This window comes from Erythrolamprus reginae, chromosome 5 (assembly GCF_031021105.1).
Source record: "Erythrolamprus reginae isolate rEryReg1 chromosome 5, rEryReg1.hap1, whole genome shotgun sequence".
NCBI classification, from domain to species: Eukaryota; Metazoa; Chordata; class Lepidosauria; order Squamata; family Dipsadidae; genus Erythrolamprus; species Erythrolamprus reginae.
Window position 1 is genome coordinate 100,416,281 of NC_091954.1, and position 18,446 is coordinate 100,434,726.

Sequence of the window (18,446 nt, forward strand, 5' to 3'; positions counted from 1 at the left end):
CAAGTCTTAATGTTTCTAAGGTTGGAGACCCCAGCTCTAAGAGAAAAACACAACTGACTAGGAAACTGTTATCTTAGATATTAGACATAGTTCTCCACCTTTCCCCTGTAACCTTTTGGTTGGCTAAAACATTGTGGAAGTTGAGATCCACAAATCTTAAAGCCGCCAAGTCTGGAGACCCCCTACTGTAATATTTTTGGGTAAATTTGAAGTATCAATCCACCAACTAAACATTTTTGTGGTGCTTCAAAATTTTAGGCTTTGTATCAAAGGTTGCAATGGACATTTCGTTTCTTATTCAGCTTGAAATCTTCAAGTAGCTTTTGCTGAGCTACAGAAAGAAGCCAGCCATTTAGTTCTAGGTCTGTGAACAGAAGTATCCGAGATAGGGCATCCAACAGCTTCCCAAGCCATTCCCCACAGCCACGCCGTGATGAAGGATGACAGCTAATATCCAATTCAGACAGTTGCCCAAGAGCAGATAGGCTCATGCAGAAGGTCTCCCATCCTTGGTCTGAAATACTGTTGTTATAGCTGAGGTCCAGGTTCTTTAGCTGAGCTAGAAATCCATCCTGGATGATCAAAGCTGAGAGAAACAACCAAAGAAATTAGGGGCAACAAAGATGATTAGGGCACAGGAGGTTAAAACATAGGAAGAAGGGCTGCAGGAACTGGGTATGTTTAGTTTAATAAAAAGAAGGACTAGGGGACATGATAGTGTTCCAATATCTCAGGAGTTGCCACAAAGAAGAGGGAGTTAAGCTATTCTCCAAAGCATCTGAGGGTAGGACATGAAGCAATGGGTGGAAACTAAACAAGGAGAGAAGCAACTTAGAACTAAGGAAAAAATCCTAACAGAACAATTATTCAGTAGAACAATTTGCCTTCAGAAGTTGTGAATGCTCCAACACTGGAAGTTTTAAAGAAAGGATTGGATAACCATTTGTCTGAAATGGTATAGGGTTTCCTGCCTAAGCAAGGGTTGGACTAGAAGACCTCCAAGGTCCCTTCTAACTCTGTTATTCTGTTCTATTTTATTATAAATGTAGATAATGGGTTTCAAAACATACAAGGTGTACTCCCAAGTTAGATTTTGCACATGCACTATTTATTAAGCCAATCTATTTCACAGTGTTACAAGGATAAAATTGAAAGGAAAGGCTCCTGTGAGCTCCCTATTTATCAGAATTAAATCAATGTCAATGTCTTGTAACTTGCTGTTTTAAGGGAACTTTCTCCCAATCATGGGTGCCCCAACCATTTGTCATAGAATTCCTGTGTGCTTCACACAACGAAAGCTAAATATAAAGATTCTAGGTCTATTACATTTTCTTTCCTTCCAACAATGCCAAGGTCCTTTTACCTAATTCTTTTTATACTCTCCTTTTCTGTATGTTTGCTTCCTCACCTTCTTTATTCTGTATTGGTTTTGTTGGCTTTTCATGTTCTTTTTTTAAAGTTAATAATAATCACTTGCTCTCTTGCTGTCAATGGTTATCATTTTTGTTTGTTTGTTTGTTTATTTATTAGATTTGTATGCCACCCCTCTCTGTAGACTCGGAGTTACTACCATGTCCCTCTCATGATTAAATCAATTAACAGTTGGCTCTAAACATCAATCTTCGATAACAAACCTGTGCAACATAATGTCTCTTTTAACTGAAGATTTTTTGCTAGCTTTCTAAGTACAGTGTTCCCTCGATTTTCGCGGGTTCGAACTTCGCGAATAGCCTATACCACGTTTTTTTCAAAAAATATTAATTAAAAATACTTTGCGGGTTTTTTTCTATACCATGGTTTTTCCCACCCAATGATGTCATACGTCATCACCAAACTAATAATTTTTGCAAATAAATAACAAAAAAATAATTATTGTTAATAAATAATTATGTTTATCAATATCAGAATCACTAAGTGTCTTATTCAATGGTGAGTACCAGTAATAATGGTGAGTCAATGGTTGTTAATGGAATGGGAAATGGTAATTTAGGGGTTTAAAGTGATGGCTTGTGATACTGTTCATAGCCAAAAATGGTGTATTTACTTCCGCATCTCTACTTCGCGGAAGTTCAACTTTCACGGGCGGTCTCGGAACGCATCCCCCGCAAAAATCGAGGGAACTCTGTAATCCCCATTTTCTTAAACTAAGTAATCCCCATCTTTCTAAATCCCTATCTTCCTAAATCCCCATCTTCCTAAACCAGCTAAAAAGGAGGATGCGGAAAACCACAGAGTCATTTTTATGTTGCTTATTCTAGCGTTAATCCTTTTATTTTGACTTTTTATCTTTACTACTAGGAATTCTGGGAACCAGTTTAGTAGACAGTAGATTGGGAAAGATTGTTACTACGGATTAGTTCACCATAAAAGGGGAGCCATTTGAAACTTCCTGTGATATCAAGGAGATATCTTATATGCCAATGAACAAACCAAAAGTGAAATGTAGATTTTACGGAACAAGTGTGGAGGAATGGAAGGGGATGGATACAATTCTGTACCTACCCAAATCGATCATATCTTTATCCACCAAGCTGCAGCTGCTCACCTTTAACATTTGGATCTTGGAATCAGGGTTGAAAGCTTTCAGAATCAGCTTCAAGTTCCCACCAACACATTTATTCCAAGAAAGGTCTAGTAACTTCAATTCAGGAAGATGAGAGACAGCATCAGCTGAAAAAATTAACAACAAGCCTTTGTATTTTCTCAAAGAAAGACAGTCCCATACATCAAAATTAGATTTCATCTCAATATATCAAATTGATTTTCCAACATTTTCTTCCTTATGAACCTTCTTTTATTACTAGTAATCAATGAAGGGCTGCAACATTTACTACCACACCATGGGCATGGCTTATTTTGTGGCTGTGGCTTGCTGGCCATGTGACCAGGTGGGAGTATAAGACACACCGGAGTATAAGATGCACCTTAGTTTTTGGGGAGGAAAATAGGGGAAAGAACCTGCTTACCAGATATTCGTCTGGATAGCATCCTTGGCCTGGTCAGCTTCAGCACATTATTTTATCCCCTGGTTAGGGCTTTAAGAAAAAAAACTTATTCAGAAAGAGTAACAATGAAAGAGCTTGCAAGGCTGGAGGTGGTTCGGGCCTGGATGGGTGTCAACAAACTCAAACTCAACCCAGACAAGACAGAGTGGCTATGGGTCTTGCCTCCCAAGGACAATTCCATCTGTCCGTCCATTACCCTGGGGGGAGAATCATTGACCCCCTCAGAGAGGGTTCGCAACTTGCGCGTTCTCCTCAATCCACAGCTCACATTAGAGAAACACCTTTCAGCTGCGGCGAGGGGGGCGTTCGCCCAGGTTCGCCTGGTGCACCAGTTGCGACCCTATTTGGACCGGGAGGCACTGCTCACAGTCACTCATGCCCTCATCACCTCGAGGCTCGACTACTGTAATGCTCTCTACATGGGGCTACCTTTGAAAAGTCTTCGGAAACTTCAGATCGTGCAGAATGCAGCTGCGAGAGCAATCATGGGCTTTTCCAAATATGCCCATGTTACACCAACACTCCGCAGCCTGCATTGGTTGCCGATCAGTTTCCGGTCACAATTCAAAGTGTTGGTTATGACCTATAAAGCCCTTCATGGCACCGGACCAGATTATCTCTGGGACCGCCTTCTGCTGCACGAATCCAGCGACCAGTTAGGTCCCACAGAGTGGGTCTTCTCCGGGTTCCGTCAACTAAACAATGCCGCTTGGCGGGACCCAGGGGAAGAGCCTTCTCTGTGGCAGCCCCGGCCCTCTGGAACCAACTCCCCCCAGAGATTAGAATTGCCCCCACCCTCCTTGCCTTTCGTAAGCTACTTAAAACCCATCTCTGCCGCCAGGCTTGGGGGAACTGAGATACTCTTTCTCCCTAGGCCGTTACAATTTTATGCATGGTATGTCTGTATGTCTGTTTGGTTTTTATTATAATGGATTTTTAATTGTTTTTAGTATTGGATTATTATTATATGCTGTCTTATTGTTGCTGTTAGCTACCCCGAGTCTTCGGAGAGGGGCGGCATACAAATCCAATAAATAAATAAATAAATAAATGAATGAATGAATGAATGAATAAATAAATAAATAAATAAATGTAAAAGCTGGGAAAGTTATTAGCACCTGATTAGGGCTGGAAAGAAACATTGGGAGCAAGTAGAGCAATGAAAAAAACCCTGCAAAGACTTAGGGCTTGGAAAACATTCTTTGCAAAGAGTAACAATGAAAGAACCTGCAAGGTAAGCGCTGGGAAGATTGTTAGCACTTAGTTAGGGCTGGGAAAAGAAGCTTTGGAAAAAAAGCTACATTCAGAGTTTAAGACACATCTGAATTTTCAGCCTCTTTTAGGGAGGAAAAAGATGCGTCTTATACTCCCAAAATACGGTATACAGAAGAGGAACAAATTTTACCAGAAAGTGGAGGAGGAGGACACAAGAAGTCAAAGACAGAATTTTAATGGGTTCTTACCTACAGATAGAAATGAATCATATTGCAAGGCACAGTTGCTGAGGAGCACAGATGTCAGTTTTGGTAAAAATCGGAGTCTGCTAAGAAGATGATAGGTGGATATCCCTACATTTGTATTTGAGGATAAATTCAGCTCCCCAAGATTTGACAAAAGAGGTAATATCTGGGCTGTAAGGGAAAAGGTAACAGATATTAAAATCAAAAATAATTTATTTTGAATCCATTAATAGAACACCAGATTCATATATTGACCTGTGAGTCTTTTTTCTACTCTTAGTTGTTTGAACACAACATTTATAATGAGTGGGTCTTCTCCGGGTCCCGTCAACTAAACAATGTTGCTTGGCGGGACCCAGGGGAAGAGCCTTCTCTGTGGCGGCCCCGGCCCTCTGGACCCAACTCCCCCCAGAGATTAGAATTGCCCCCACCCTCCTTGCCTTTCGTAAGCTGCTTAAAACCCACCTCTGCCGCCAGGCATGGGGGAATTGAGATACTCTTTCCGCCTAGGCTTCTACAATTTTATGCATGGTATGTCTGTATGTATGTTTGGTTTTTATAATAATGGGTTTTTAACTGTTTTTAGTATTGGATTATTATTATAGGCTGTTTTATTGTTGCTGTTAGCCGCCCCGAGTCTCCGGAGAGGGGCGGCATACAAATCCAATAAATAAATAAATTAAATTAATTCTTTGGAAAATGGAATAATAGAGTTTTAAAAATGATAAGAAATTGAGCAATATCAGCTTTAGTAGATAATGCAACTTTACTTGTCCATCATAGGCAACATTGAAGAAAGCACTCACTTAAAAAGTGTCTTCTGTTGAAGTAATGATCTCATTGTGTTAAAATATATTTGACAATACATTAAAGATGATTTAATTGACTAGACTAGGATATTTATCTCACTTAGCTGAACAGACAAATCTATTTCTCTGCTGTAATTTTCAATAATGGCCCTGCTCTCAGCTACTTCTGCACTGAGATATAAATTGTCTGAGTTGATTTGTTAAAAGCCTGGGAGAACCGATGATTCCATTTTTGCGTGGGCTGATAAGCACTGCTTCTCCAAGCTAAACGATTTTACAATTTGTTATAAGGTATTTCCACATATTTCTTACATAAAACCAACATGTCCTCTTCTGTAATACAACACTGGTGAAGATTCAGGATTTCAAGGTTACTTAAACTGGCCAAATGACCAGCCAAAGACTGGAAAACTCCTCCAATCAATTTATTGCATGATACATCTAATGTTCTCAATTCTGATAAATATTGGAAAGCAGCACCTGAAATAGGTAAATTTTTACTAATTATATAATTTCTAACCATTACATGCACATAAGATATTCATTTGTACAATAGATAAATGGCATTTCATCCATAAGGATGAGGTTCAAGAATGCACACAATTTTAAAAAAAAGATTAACATAATAATGCTGAATTTCCAAAGCCAAAATTATAAAAGCTGTTTAACTCATTGTTAACCATGTTCACTATCTTATGTTATTTTTCGTTGGTCAGAAATGTGGCTGAAGCATAACCTAACACATTTTGATTAGCTCAGAATTAAGATTTGAATTGATAAATTCCTTAAGTTATCAGATTTTAGTTTCAATATTTTTTCATAAAAGTTCTAACTTACTACTAAGAGGTTAACTTAAGCACATATAAAATATTCTTAAGCAAAAACATCTAACTTAATTTTCTGTTCATAACTTGCATTTATGTCAATATTCCTTATTCTAGATGTTAACAAGGTATACATTATTTCAAACAATCAGGTTTTAAAATGTTGAATTTAGCAACGTGATGCTTAAGATCAGTATATTGGCTAAACAATCATTAAAAAAAACCCAGAAATCTGAAAATTGATTGATTGATTGATTGATTGATTGCCGCCTTTCTCCTTACAACATGTTAGCAGTAGCACTTTTTAACAGAGCCAGCATATTGCCCCCATAATCCGGGTCCTCTGAAGGATGGAAGGCTAAGTCAACCTTGAGCCGGTGATGAGATTTGAACTGCTGACCTGCAGATCTAGCAGTCAGCTTTAGTGGCGCTCTACCCACTGCGCCACCTCGGCTCTTTTAGAAAATGTCTAAAATGTAATATTCAATTCAATTTATGAACAATTCAGTTTTAATTACAGTAATGGAGCAACTCTGTATTCTTGCTTGATGGACTAGATGCTAATTTTGTTGGTCTTCCTTCAAATGAATATGATTTTGATTTCAAGTCCCAACTTTTTGTGCTTTCACCATACTAACCTTTATCACCTCTCTCAACATGAAGTTTTCAATCTCACTCCAAAAAGATTGGCTACAAATTTGAAAAAAAAATCTCAGTTCCCAATCAACCCCTGTATTTACCTAAAGAATGGAAGCCATCTTGTTCCAATCCACATGCGTTCAGATTTAATACCTGCAACCTTGATACAAATCGTAATTCCTGAGCAATATTTTTAAGGCTATGTCCCAATTTTATATTGATTGATAAGTCCAGAATTTTGAGGCTGGGAATTCTATTTAGAAGCTCAGCTGAAAATAAGACAGATGCAGAGTAGTTAAGAACACTGGAAGACTGGATAGCAGACAGCTGCATAAGTATGCATTGATGTATGTGTGTCTGTATAAATATACTGCTCAACAAAATAAAGGGAACATTCAGATAACACATCCTAGATCTGAATGAATGAAATATTCTCATTGAATACAGTACTTTGTTCTGTACAAAGATGAATGTGCACAACAGCATGTGAAATTGATTGTCAATCAGTGTTGCTTCTTAAGTGGGCAGTTTGATTGCACAGAAGTTTGATTTACTTGGAGTTATATTGTGTTGTTTAAGTGTTTCCTTTATTTTTTGAGGTCTGTATATATACGCACATATTTACATATTTACTTCTTTACTTCTTTACTTACTTACTTACTTACTTACTTACTTACTTACTTACTTACTTACTTACTTACTTACTTATTTATTAGATTTGTATGCCACCCCTCTCCATAGACTCGGGGCGGCTAACAACAATAATAAGACAATATAAACAAATCTAATATTTAAGTTTAAGTTAAATTTAAAAACCCTAATTTAAGAAACCAATCATACATACAGACATACCAAGCATAAATTTTATAAGCCTAGGGGGAAGGGAATATCTCAATTCCCCCATCCCTGATGACAGAGGTGGGTTTTAAGGAGCTTACGAAAGGCAAGGAGGATGGGGGCAACTCTGATCTCTGGGGGGAGTTGGTTCCAGAGGGTCGGGGCCACCACAGAGAAGGCTCTTCCCCTGGGTCCCGCCAGATGGCATTTTTTAGTCGACGGGACATATACACATATGCACATACACGCACACACCACCCCAAACAGTTTTTTGAACTATGATCGCTAAGGAAATATCACAGAGACATTTTAAGAAAGTGTCTGAAAATTATTGTACAGTAATATATTTCAAGTGTCTGAGAATTACATCTAGAATATCAGAACAAGAATTATCTCATGGTCATTTGTGACTAATATCTGAGATCTGGGCTAGACAATCTTTAGGTTGTACAGTCCCCAAATCTCAATCTCCAGATCTGCCCAGCAAGTACATTCTCAGAATTCAGGAACAAATCACCAAATATCATCTATAGTTACAAAATGAGGAAATAAAATGTCTTAAGTCTTTGACAGGCTAAAATATATCAACTTAAGGGGAAGAAAACCAAAGTAAAAGCATCAGAAATTATTTGCTCTGCTTGGTTTATATGCAGCTTCAATTCTAAAGATTACAACTACGTATTTTTAAATAATACAGGTTCAATTTAAATATAAAAAGTAAGTTATATAGCACACCAGCCATTCAGTCTCGAGATAACACCATTATCACCACAGCAGCCAGATCTTCAAGTGCACATTTGCATTATTGATATGCAATACATATCAATAATATCAATATTATTGATATGTATTGCAGGAAGTAGACACTTTCATTATTGGATAAATCATCCCTACCCACTTTGTTGATTCTTTCAGGATGTAGAATAAAAATGACATCCTAATTCTCATCTCTGTTCTATTGCTATTACATATAAAAAGGATTAAGGTAAAAATAACCAATGGGCCTTCCCTTTAAGACATGTTAATTATCTACACTATTCCCAGTGGCTTTAAAGAGTTCTGGGACATATAGATATGGATATAGACATATAAACTGTAAACAATGATGTCCATGTTTCTCTCCCTGATTTTGCCTGCTTTGTTTTACTTTTGTCAGTTAATTTTTTAAAAGTTTGTTGAAGTTCAATAATTAAATACCATGTTTCCCCCAAAATAAGACCCCGTCTTATATTTTTTTATGCCCTGAAATAGGTACTTGGCCTTATTGCCATGCGATTGGGCTTATTATCAGGGGATGTCTTATTTTGGGGAAAATAGGGTATCAAGCCATATTTTTGCTAGCTGAACTAAGTGCTGTATGTGCTTGCTCTCATTTGGAAATAGAGTCATGATGGAATATATTGGATGCATCCTATATGCAAATTAAACTGGAAGTTATCCACAATAATTTTCCAATACAAATGACCTGTCTTGCTCTCTCCCAATTCTTCTGACTTCCAGGAGAAAATGGACCAAGACTTGTCTATTCCTTGTCTCCCCACCCCAGCCTAACTCTTGCTCCATGCACAATAAAATGGACACAACAGAAGGATGATATAATCTATAAGTGGAAAGTGTAATAGGCAGTGAAAGCAATCTTGGGAGACAGGAGGAAGAGCCACACTATAAATATAAACAGGGGAGGGAGGAAACACTTTTAGACTTGCAACTTACTGTTGCCATAACCCTATAACACTCCGTGGCTTGCATTGGCTGCCGATCAGTTTCCGGTCACAGTTCAAAGTGTTGGTCATGACCTTTAAAGCCCTACATGGCAATGGACCAGATTACCTCCGGAACCGCTTGCTACCGCACAAATCCCAGCGACCAATAAGGTCCCACAGAGTTGGCCTTCTCCGGGTCCCGTCAACTAAACAATGTCATTTGGCGGACCCCAGGGGAAGAGCCTTCTCTGTGGCGGCCCCAGCCCTCTGGAACCAACTCCCGCCGGAGATTAGAACTGCCCCCACCCTCCCTGTCTTTCGTAAACTACTCAAGACTCATTTATACCGCCAGGCATGGGGGAGCTGAGATAGCTCTTCCCCCTAGGCCATTACAAGTTATGCATGGTATGTTTGTGTGTATGTTTGGTTTTATAATAGGGGTTTTTAGTTGTTTTTTATTATTGGATTGTACATGTTGTGTTTATTATTGTTGTTAGCCGCCCCGAGTCTACGGAGAGGGGCGGCATACAAATCCAATAAATTATTATTATTATTAATACTTAGTCCTCATGATTTTGATTTCCTGCCTGGAAAAATAATGAGTTCATTCAATCAGACATTTAGTTTGAAGAATAAGCTGATACAGTGAATACTCCAAAGATGTTAGCATCTCTCTGCCACAGAGTCTTACCTAGTGATTTGCCATCTTCCTGAGTAAGACAACAGTCTGTTACTTTTAATGTATGGAGTTTAGAGCCTTTGAGGATTTTGGAGGTTAGAAGGGAAAGACTTCCCCCAATGCCAGGATTCCATGATAAATCCAGTATTTCAAGGTGAGAAATTCCTTCTAGTGCTTCCCCTGTAAATAAATAAATATAGAAATCATTTGGGATTCTTTGTGATGTTTCAGATATTGAACTGAATATACAACTAGCCTTGTGGTGGGACGGGAACAATCTAGAACTGAACACACTCAAAACCGTAGAAATGGTGATTGACTTTAGGAGAAACCTTCCCATCCGACCACCTCTCACAATACTAGATAACACGGTATCAACAGTAGAGACCTTCAAATTTCTAGGTTCTATTATATCTCAAGAGCTAAAATGGTCACCCAACATCAAAAACGTCATCAAAAAAGCACAACAAAGAATGTTCTTTCTGCATCAACTCAGGAAGCTCAAACTGCCTGAGGAGCTGCTGATATAGTTTTACAGAGGAATCAATGAGTCTGTCATCTGCACCTCTATAACTGTCTGGTTTGGTGCTGCAACCCAACAAGACTGACACAGACTTCAGGGGATTATCAGAACTGCAGAAAAAACAATTGCTGCCAACCTGCCTTCCATTGAGGGTCTGCATACTGCGCAAGTTCAAAAAGAGGGCAGTGAAAATATTTACTGACCCCTCGCATCCTGGACATAAACTACAGTATTTCAACTCCTACCCTCAAAACATCACTACAGAGCACTGCACACCAAGACAACTAGACACAAGAACAGTTTGGGAGGTGGCTTTCATATAAATTAAGGAAAGAAAAAGAAAAAAGGATGATATAACAGTTAATTGATAAAGAAGATAAAATACAACACCAAATAGATAAAAAGAAAAAAAATAGTATTGGATTACTTTAAAGATCTATATGCAAAAGACAATATTAGAGAGGAAGACATACCGAATTATTAGGAGAAAGTTAAGATAAAGCCAATAGAAAAGGAAGACAGTGAGATGCTGAACAGGGAAATATCCAAGGAAGAGCTAGAGCAGGCAATTAATAAACAAAATAATAATAAAACACCAGGTCTGGATGGGTTTCCAAGCGAGTTCTATAAGGCAACATTCCAAATTCTAGGAGATTTATTATTAGATATTTATAACAATACATTAAAGAATGCAGAATGCCCACTATCATGGCAAGAAGCACATACCACGTTGATTCACAAAAAAGGTACAGACCCTGACCGAATCTGTAATAATAATAATAATAATAATAATAATAATAATAATAATAATAATAATAATAATAATTATTATTATTATTATTATTATTATTATTATTATTATTATTATTATTAATTAGATTTGTATGCCGCCCCTCTCCGGAGACTCGATATCATTATTAAATGCAGATTACAAAATATTTATGTCAATAATAGCAGAAAGAATGAAAAAAAAAATAAAGAAAAATATACATCCAGATCAAAATGGTTTGCTCCCATTCAGACAATTAAGCTATAATACAAGAATAACACCTTCTACTGGTTCTGCGTACCTGACCAACATTTTTCTACCGGTTCTGCATACCTGACTGTACCTATAGGAGTTCATCACTGGTGACTTGTGTCATCCATCAATCTCTTTAATAACATAGTCAATTGAGATCTACTAAATGGTACCTAAATATGCCACATCCTTGGTGGTGAGTCTACAGCTGTTGAGCTGGAGGATTTTCAGCTCTTGCAGATGTTTGAACTGAAGGGCCAGAGGTTGTAGTGCTCCTCCTATGAAGTCATTCCAGGAAAGATCAATCTCTTCCAAATCCGGCAGCAGTGATATTAGAGTAGCTAAAAGACAGCAAAGCAAGAGAGAAAGATTGCTGACACACAGCTAGGCTAGAACCAATAATGGGCTGCTGCCCCTATGGGAGTGGGGGAGACACGGTAGGGTTAGTAAGTTTATGCACTATTTATTGAATACTTAATAGTTTTCTTAATTATCCTTCCTTCTCTAGTACCTTAGTATGATCCTTAATTACTTTTAAAATAGGAAATAAATAGTATGTTTTTACCCATAAACGCTTTAATAATTTTAACCATGATCTAGAACTGAACTTTTATAACAATTAAAGAAAATTGAGCTATTTGCCTAATCTGTTATCATACTGAACCTTGTGGGTTTAGTACAAAACCTTAAAATGTTACTGTGCTCCTCAACCAATCATGCTGTCTATTATTTGCTCTTTTTGTGACTTAATCAACTGAAAAGGAGGCCAAGCACCTATTTGAAAACTTATCTTGGTCAGTAAGCCGCTCCCATCAAGTCACATGACCTTTTAGTCACCCCCAGTCAAATGACTGTCAAGCCACTCCCACGTGGTCACATGTTCAGCAAGCCACACCCACAAAAAAGCCATGCCTATAGAGTGGCAGTAAAAGTTTTGGCAACCCATCAGTGGCTAGAATATGAATGAATGTTATTATTTCTCTTAAATCTAACTCCTGCCTTCCAGTTTATTAGTTTATGGCTAACATTAAGCCACACCAATGCAATCTACGTCTCTTCTACTGTATATACATATAGTTAAACATGCTGCTCTTTAAAACTTTTGCTGGTTCTTTATTTCCTGTTTAGTTGAAAGAGCAATGTCACAGTTAACCAAAGTGAAGTAGGTTGCGAGAACAGCCCTTGGCTATATTTTCAAACAATGATTCACATGTAAGTGCTGTGATGTAGCACTAAGAAAACAAGTCTGATGAAGCCTTGAGCATACTGGTATATTTCCCTGAGTTTTCCCCCCTCTCCTCTCCAGCCAAAAGAAGATGGAAAGCTTTACAGTATGTTTCTATTTAATGTCATCTTAATGTTACAAACCACAGTCAGTTCTAACTATATCTTGCTCGAAGAAGTCGGCTTTGTAAATGGTAAATTAAAAATGACTTTTTAAAATAAATTATTAAACAGTAAATAGCAATCTCAAATTGCTTATTACCCAATAATAATAAAAAATATAAATAGGTCATCTTTCCTTTGATTTAGAATTCTCAACAGCCTTAGGTCCTCGGAGAGGGGAGGCATATAAATAATAATAATAATAATGATGATGATGATGATGATGATGACGACGACTGTATAGTCTGGAGGACAGAAGGAAAAGGGGGGACATGATCGAAACATTTAAAAATGTTAAAGGGTTAAATAAGGTCCAGGAGGGAAGTGTTTTTAATAGGAAAGTGAACACAAGAACAAGGGGACACAATCTGAAGTTAGTTGGGGGAAAGATCAAAAGCAACGTGAGAAAATATTATTTTACTGAAAGAGTAGTAGATGCTTAGAACAAACTTCCAGCAGACGTGGTTGGTAAATACACAGTAACTGAATTTAAACATGCCTGGGATAAACATATATCCATCCTAAGATAAAATACAGGAAATAGTATAAGGGCAGACTAGATGGACCATGAGGTCTTTTTCTGCCGTCAGTCTTCTATGTTTCGATGATGATGATGATGATGATGATGATGATGATGATGATGATAGAAGCAGAGAAAGAAAAGTGTGAAAACCTAGCCTTCCATCAATTCCCATAATGTAAGTTACATATTATCTATTGTTTTGTGGAAATGCATCAGTTGAATGAATGAATGGTAATTCTTCATGACAGGTCTATTGCAACAAAATTAATTATAGTTTAAAGGAACCTTAAAGATGAGCAGATATTATTTTATTTATTTATTTATTTATTTGTCCAATACACAAATACATAGGAAGAAAAATAGACATGTAGTAATATATATAAGGGTAAAAGTAAACTTAGAGGAGAGGATATATGAAATAAAGAAAATATATATGATAAGTGAAAGAAAGGAAAGACAATTGGACAGGGAACGAAAGGCACACCAGTGCACTTATGTATGCCCCTTACTGGCCTCTTAGGAACCTGGAGAGGTCAATCGTGGAGAGTCTAAGGGAGAAGTGTTGGGGGTTAGGGGTTGACACAATTGAGTCCGGTAATGAATTCCACGCTTCGATAACTTGATTGTTGAAATCATATTTTTTACAGTCAAGTTTGGAGCGGTTCGTATTAAGTTTGAATCTGTTGCGTGCTCTTGTGTTGTTGCGGTTGAAGCTGAAGTAGTCATTGACCGGTAGGACGTTGCAGCATATGATCTTGTGGGCAATACTCAAATTGTGTTTTAGGCGCCGTAGTTCTAGGCTTTCTAGGGCCAGGATTGTTAGTCTATTTTCATAGGATATTCTGTTTCGAGTGGAGGAGTGATTATTATGTGGAATAGATTTCTGTGGATAGAATTCATTAAATGCATTGGCGCTTGGTGGAAAGGAGAAATTGAAAACAAAAGTCCATGCAATGCAAGAAATACAGCCTGCTGGCTGGGGGAATTCTGGGAGTTGAAATCCATAGATCTTAAAGTTGTGACCACTCTAAATTATTTTAAAAGGTTTTTAGGAAAGGGCTTGAAGTAAGAAATGGGATTGGCTGGAAAGTTAAAGACAAACAAGATCCCACATAAAAAGAGCAGAATGAGATATTCCAAATTTTACAAATGCAAATATTACTTACAAAATTGGTTCTTGAAGGCTCCAGAAAAAATAATAATTGATGTGTGTATGTATGCCTGTATGTGTGTGAAAAGAAATAACACAGACATATACTCACTCAGCTCTATTATATCCACTGCATTCAACGGACAATTGTTTAAATCCAAATTCTTGTCAGAGGGCAGTCTGCCAATTTTTTTCCAGAACTGCTGAACTCTCCAATGACAGGACATTGTTTCTGCTGAACAAGTAGAAATTAGCAGGTTATCTGGTGAACGAACAAACTACTAGTGTACATTTCAGCATCTACCAACAACGCCATGCCAGGCAGCATGAGACAACTAATCTTCTTTTTGAGGCCTCTAATTGATCTAGTTTTGGAACTACAAAGATATCCTTGCCGAATGTAATTGGTGAAAATGATCTGATTTGGCCAACTATGAATATGACATAAGAAAAAAATACAGTTCAGTGTTGGTCATATACTGGTAATGTATTCAGTGGGAACCGGAATAAAGACTTAAGCCAGTGATGGCGAACCTTTTTTTCCCTCCGTGCCTGTTGTGGTTAGCTCTGGCCCAGCTCCTGCCCCAAGGACTGTGAATGTGGGGAGACATCCACATGCTGCAGGCCTGTTTTGCCCCCCCCCAGTGGAATCTGCTGATGAAAGCTCCTCTGACCAAGAAGACATGAGTGACAGGGAGGAGGAGAATGGGGCAGACAGCTGAGAAGGAGATCAATTATCTAGCTCCTCCTTGGATTCAGAACAAGAGTTAATGATACAGCCACGCATGCGGAGAGCGATGCATAGGCAACAACAACTGAGAGATTATTATCAAAGAAAATGAGGCCACCTGTGGTTGGGTGGGGCTGTGGTAATTAGTGAGGCTGCTATAAAGAGCAGCCTGTGGGTTTGGCCATTGTGGAAGATTATCTGATCGTTGTGTTTTGTGACTGCTTTACTGACTTTGACCTTTTGTGTGCTGATTTTTCCCCGCTTTGAAACTAAACCAGGGCAAAGTGTGTTTCACTTTGTGAAAGAAGAAGGACTGTGAATTGCCTCACAGCTGCAAACTAAGTATCACAGAACTGATAAGGGACTTGTACAAATTACCAGTTTGTTTGGAGACTAGTGCTCTTTACTATACCAAAAGAGGGCTTAGTTTAAGTGAATTTTCATTATAAAGAAAATTGTTTTGAATTTTCAAACATGTGTGTGTCTGAAATTTGTACCTGTGAATTTTTGGGAGGAGTCTACCAGAGAGCCCGACAGACCAGTGCCAAAGGAGCATGCGCGCATGCTATCATGCATGTGCAAGTGCCCACATCCATAATTCAATGCCTGGGGAGAGCGAAAACAGCTTTCCCCACCCTCTGGAGGCCAGAAACAGCATGTTTCCCAACTTATGGTGGGCCCAGTAGGCTTGTGTTTCACCCTCCCCAGGCTCCAAAGGCTTCCCTGGAGTTAGGGGAGGATAAAAACGCCCTCCCACATCCCCGGGGGCTCTCTGGAAGCCAAAAATGTCCTTCTAAAGCCTCTGCGAGCCAAAAGTCAGCTGGCTAGCACACACATGCATGTTGCAGCTGGTCTAAGGTAATGGCTTGCGTGCCACCTGTGGCACTTGTGCAGGGGTGGGCAGCAGGCAGGACGGGGTGGAACACAGTTCCACTGGTGGAAATGAAGATGCATGCACAGCTCCACCTGATCGGTGGCTGTCACTTCCTGGATTACTGGTCTCGGCTCGGCTCTCCTTTTTTCCCCTGCTGCTGTTGCTGCTGCATCTGTGCTCCTTGCTTTTTTCCTCTTTCCTCCTTCCTGGCCTCGGATGAGCTTCCCTCTCTCCTGCCCGGCTCCACTCCAGTCTGAGGTGGCCACCTCCGCCTGAAGTGCAAGCAGAAGGCGCGGATGGAAGCAGCGCTGGCAGCATTTATGCATCTGGCAGCACCCATTCGCCTAGCTACCCAGCCTGAAGCGGGGGGTCGACCCAGGTAGGAAAGCGCGGGAAACGCGAAGCAAATTGTCACCCCAGCGAAAGACACTCGTAAGGTTGTAAGTCGAAGACTTAACAGTTCACTTGAACGATGATGATCATTCAAGCCACTCCCACCTGGTCACATGGCCAGCAAGCCACTCCCACCCGATCACATGGCCATTAAGCCACACCCACAAAATAAGCCACACCCACAGTGTGGCAGTAAAAATTTTGGCTGCTCATTACTGCACCCATGCCATAGGTTTGCCATTATTGACCTAAGCAATAGGTCAAGATAGCTCATATCTTACTTGCCCTCGTGCCCCATGGGGCAGGGAAAGCATTCACAGTGATGTCATCTTGCAAATGCAGCATGTTATGGTAAAGTTGTATAATAATGTCATTGAACACATCACCATTTGGCATCATCATGGTTTGCTATAGATAGCCCTGAATGCAAATTACCTAGTGAGTTCTACATATGTGAAATAATTAGTCTATGCTTGAACAGAATTTGAAAAGGCAGCAAATAAGTTTTGTTCTGTGAATAAGCTTCTTCTATTCCAGTATAAGTCTGAGAAAATTAGGAATTTGTTAAACATTAATGAAAGCATTTATGCTTAGCTTCCCCCCCCCTCTCTGTCTCTCTCTCCCTCTTCCTCCCTCTCTGAACTTTTTAGATCTTTTAAAACTCTAACTCTAAATATGATAGCTTTAATCTAGAAACATTATCAGCTGTATATGTTCTCTTAGATAAACATTGTGTAATCATTGGAACTTTGAAGAATTTTCTCATCTCACATCAGAAATAGAGTTCATATGCACAAATATACACAAAAATAAGCCATATTTTCAAATGTTTTTTTTCTTTTAAAGTTGAACAACTTCACAAAACACATTTTAAATCCAGCAACTTACCTTTCTCATCCATTGTAAAATGGTTTTCTGACTAAATCAAGTTATCCTTGGCAATGGGTTCTTGATCATTTAACTGCTTCACTTTGTTTAATCCTTCTTGGACAATTTCTGCTGTTAACTTTCCTGAGAAAAATGATGCCAGAGAATGATGCCAAACCACTGCTATTTTAAAATATCTGTGGCAGACTTCAAAAACTTAGAGATGCTGCTCCAAGCAGATTTTTTTTCTCAATTGTGTTTGGTTGTTTTCTGTTCCCCAAAATTTTGCCAAAAGTTTAGTAAATAGTTTTGCTCAAATATTTCATTAAATACCCTACTGTTCCTTCCTTCCTTCCTTCCTTCCTTCCTTCCTTCCTTCCTTCCTTCCCTTCTTTTCTGCCGTTCCAAAATGAAAAGGAGAATAATTTTGTAGACTTGGATACCATTGCTTCCTACATGTGACACTTTCCTGGTGTTGCTTTTGTTGTCCAAGGGTTGAGTCAATTTATAGCTCAAATTACAATACTTCCAGAACACGTTCAGTGTGTTCTCTAACCTTTTACTCTCTCTAGTTTTAAGGATAAATTGATGCACTCTGAGAAAAGTGTGGCACCAAATAGCTTAAAAAATTAATATCATAAGTAAAAGGAAGCCACCTCAGGAAAAAAAATCTGCTATTTATTCAGTGTATTTACTTTTAAAAGACTCCATCGTATCTGCATTTACTATTTTATTGAGCAAATGATTGTTATTTTCATTTTATAGATTGTCCAAAATTAAAGATAACCCTGGCTAAATGAATTGATCGATCAATTCTTTTATTTATTTTTTTAATTCAATTTGGATGCTTCCTGGTTGATGTCAATTTATTGAACTACATTTAATTCCAAACTGCAATGTATCAATGGGAAGAGGATAAATCTCAGAAGAATTATTTAGGTCCACAGTATAATATTATTAAGCCACAAGACAGAACAGGATCCAAAGAGCAACATACCGAATTCCTAATTAGTTTAATTCCAG

At 38.5% G+C, this 18,446-nt stretch overlaps 1 protein-coding gene across 2 annotated transcripts; it reads right to left on the reverse strand.

Annotated features, from left to right (window-relative positions):
* Nucleotides 1-178: 178 nt before the first annotated feature.
* LRRC31 (leucine rich repeat containing 31) lies at nt 179-17,847 on the reverse strand. Of its 2 annotated transcripts, XM_070753579.1 has the most exons (9): nt 17,445-17,524; nt 14,672-14,794; nt 11,674-11,841; nt 9,969-10,136; nt 6,839-7,006; nt 5,587-5,754; nt 4,469-4,636; nt 2,503-2,670; nt 179-586 (listed from the first exon to the last, which is right to left on the reverse strand). In XM_070753579.1, the coding sequence occupies exons 1-9, from the start codon at nt 17,455-17,457 to the stop codon at nt 267-269; spliced, it is 1,464 nt and encodes a 487-aa protein (XP_070609680.1). In that variant the 5' UTR covers nt 17,458-17,524; the 3' UTR covers nt 179-266. The 2 variants fall into 2 exon arrangements, with proteins under 2 accessions (XP_070609680.1, XP_070609681.1); XM_070753580.1 differs by lacking the exon at nt 11,674-11,841 and having other exon boundaries at nt 17,445-17,847.
* Between the last annotated feature and the right edge of the window lie 599 nt (nt 17,848-18,446).

What these genes read in the sequence shown, in the direction of transcription:
- LRRC31 (XM_070753579.1), bottom strand. An exon ending in AGTGGATATAATAGAGCTGA is followed by an intron (nt 11,842 to 14,671) that starts GTGAGTATATGT and finishes GCTGTCTTTTAG; the next exon opens with CTACTCTAATATCACTGCTG. An exon ending in AGATGGCTTCCATTCTTTAG is followed by an intron (nt 5,755 to 6,838) that starts GTAAATACAGGG and finishes TACCTATTTCAG; the next exon opens with GTGCTGCTTTCCAATATTTA.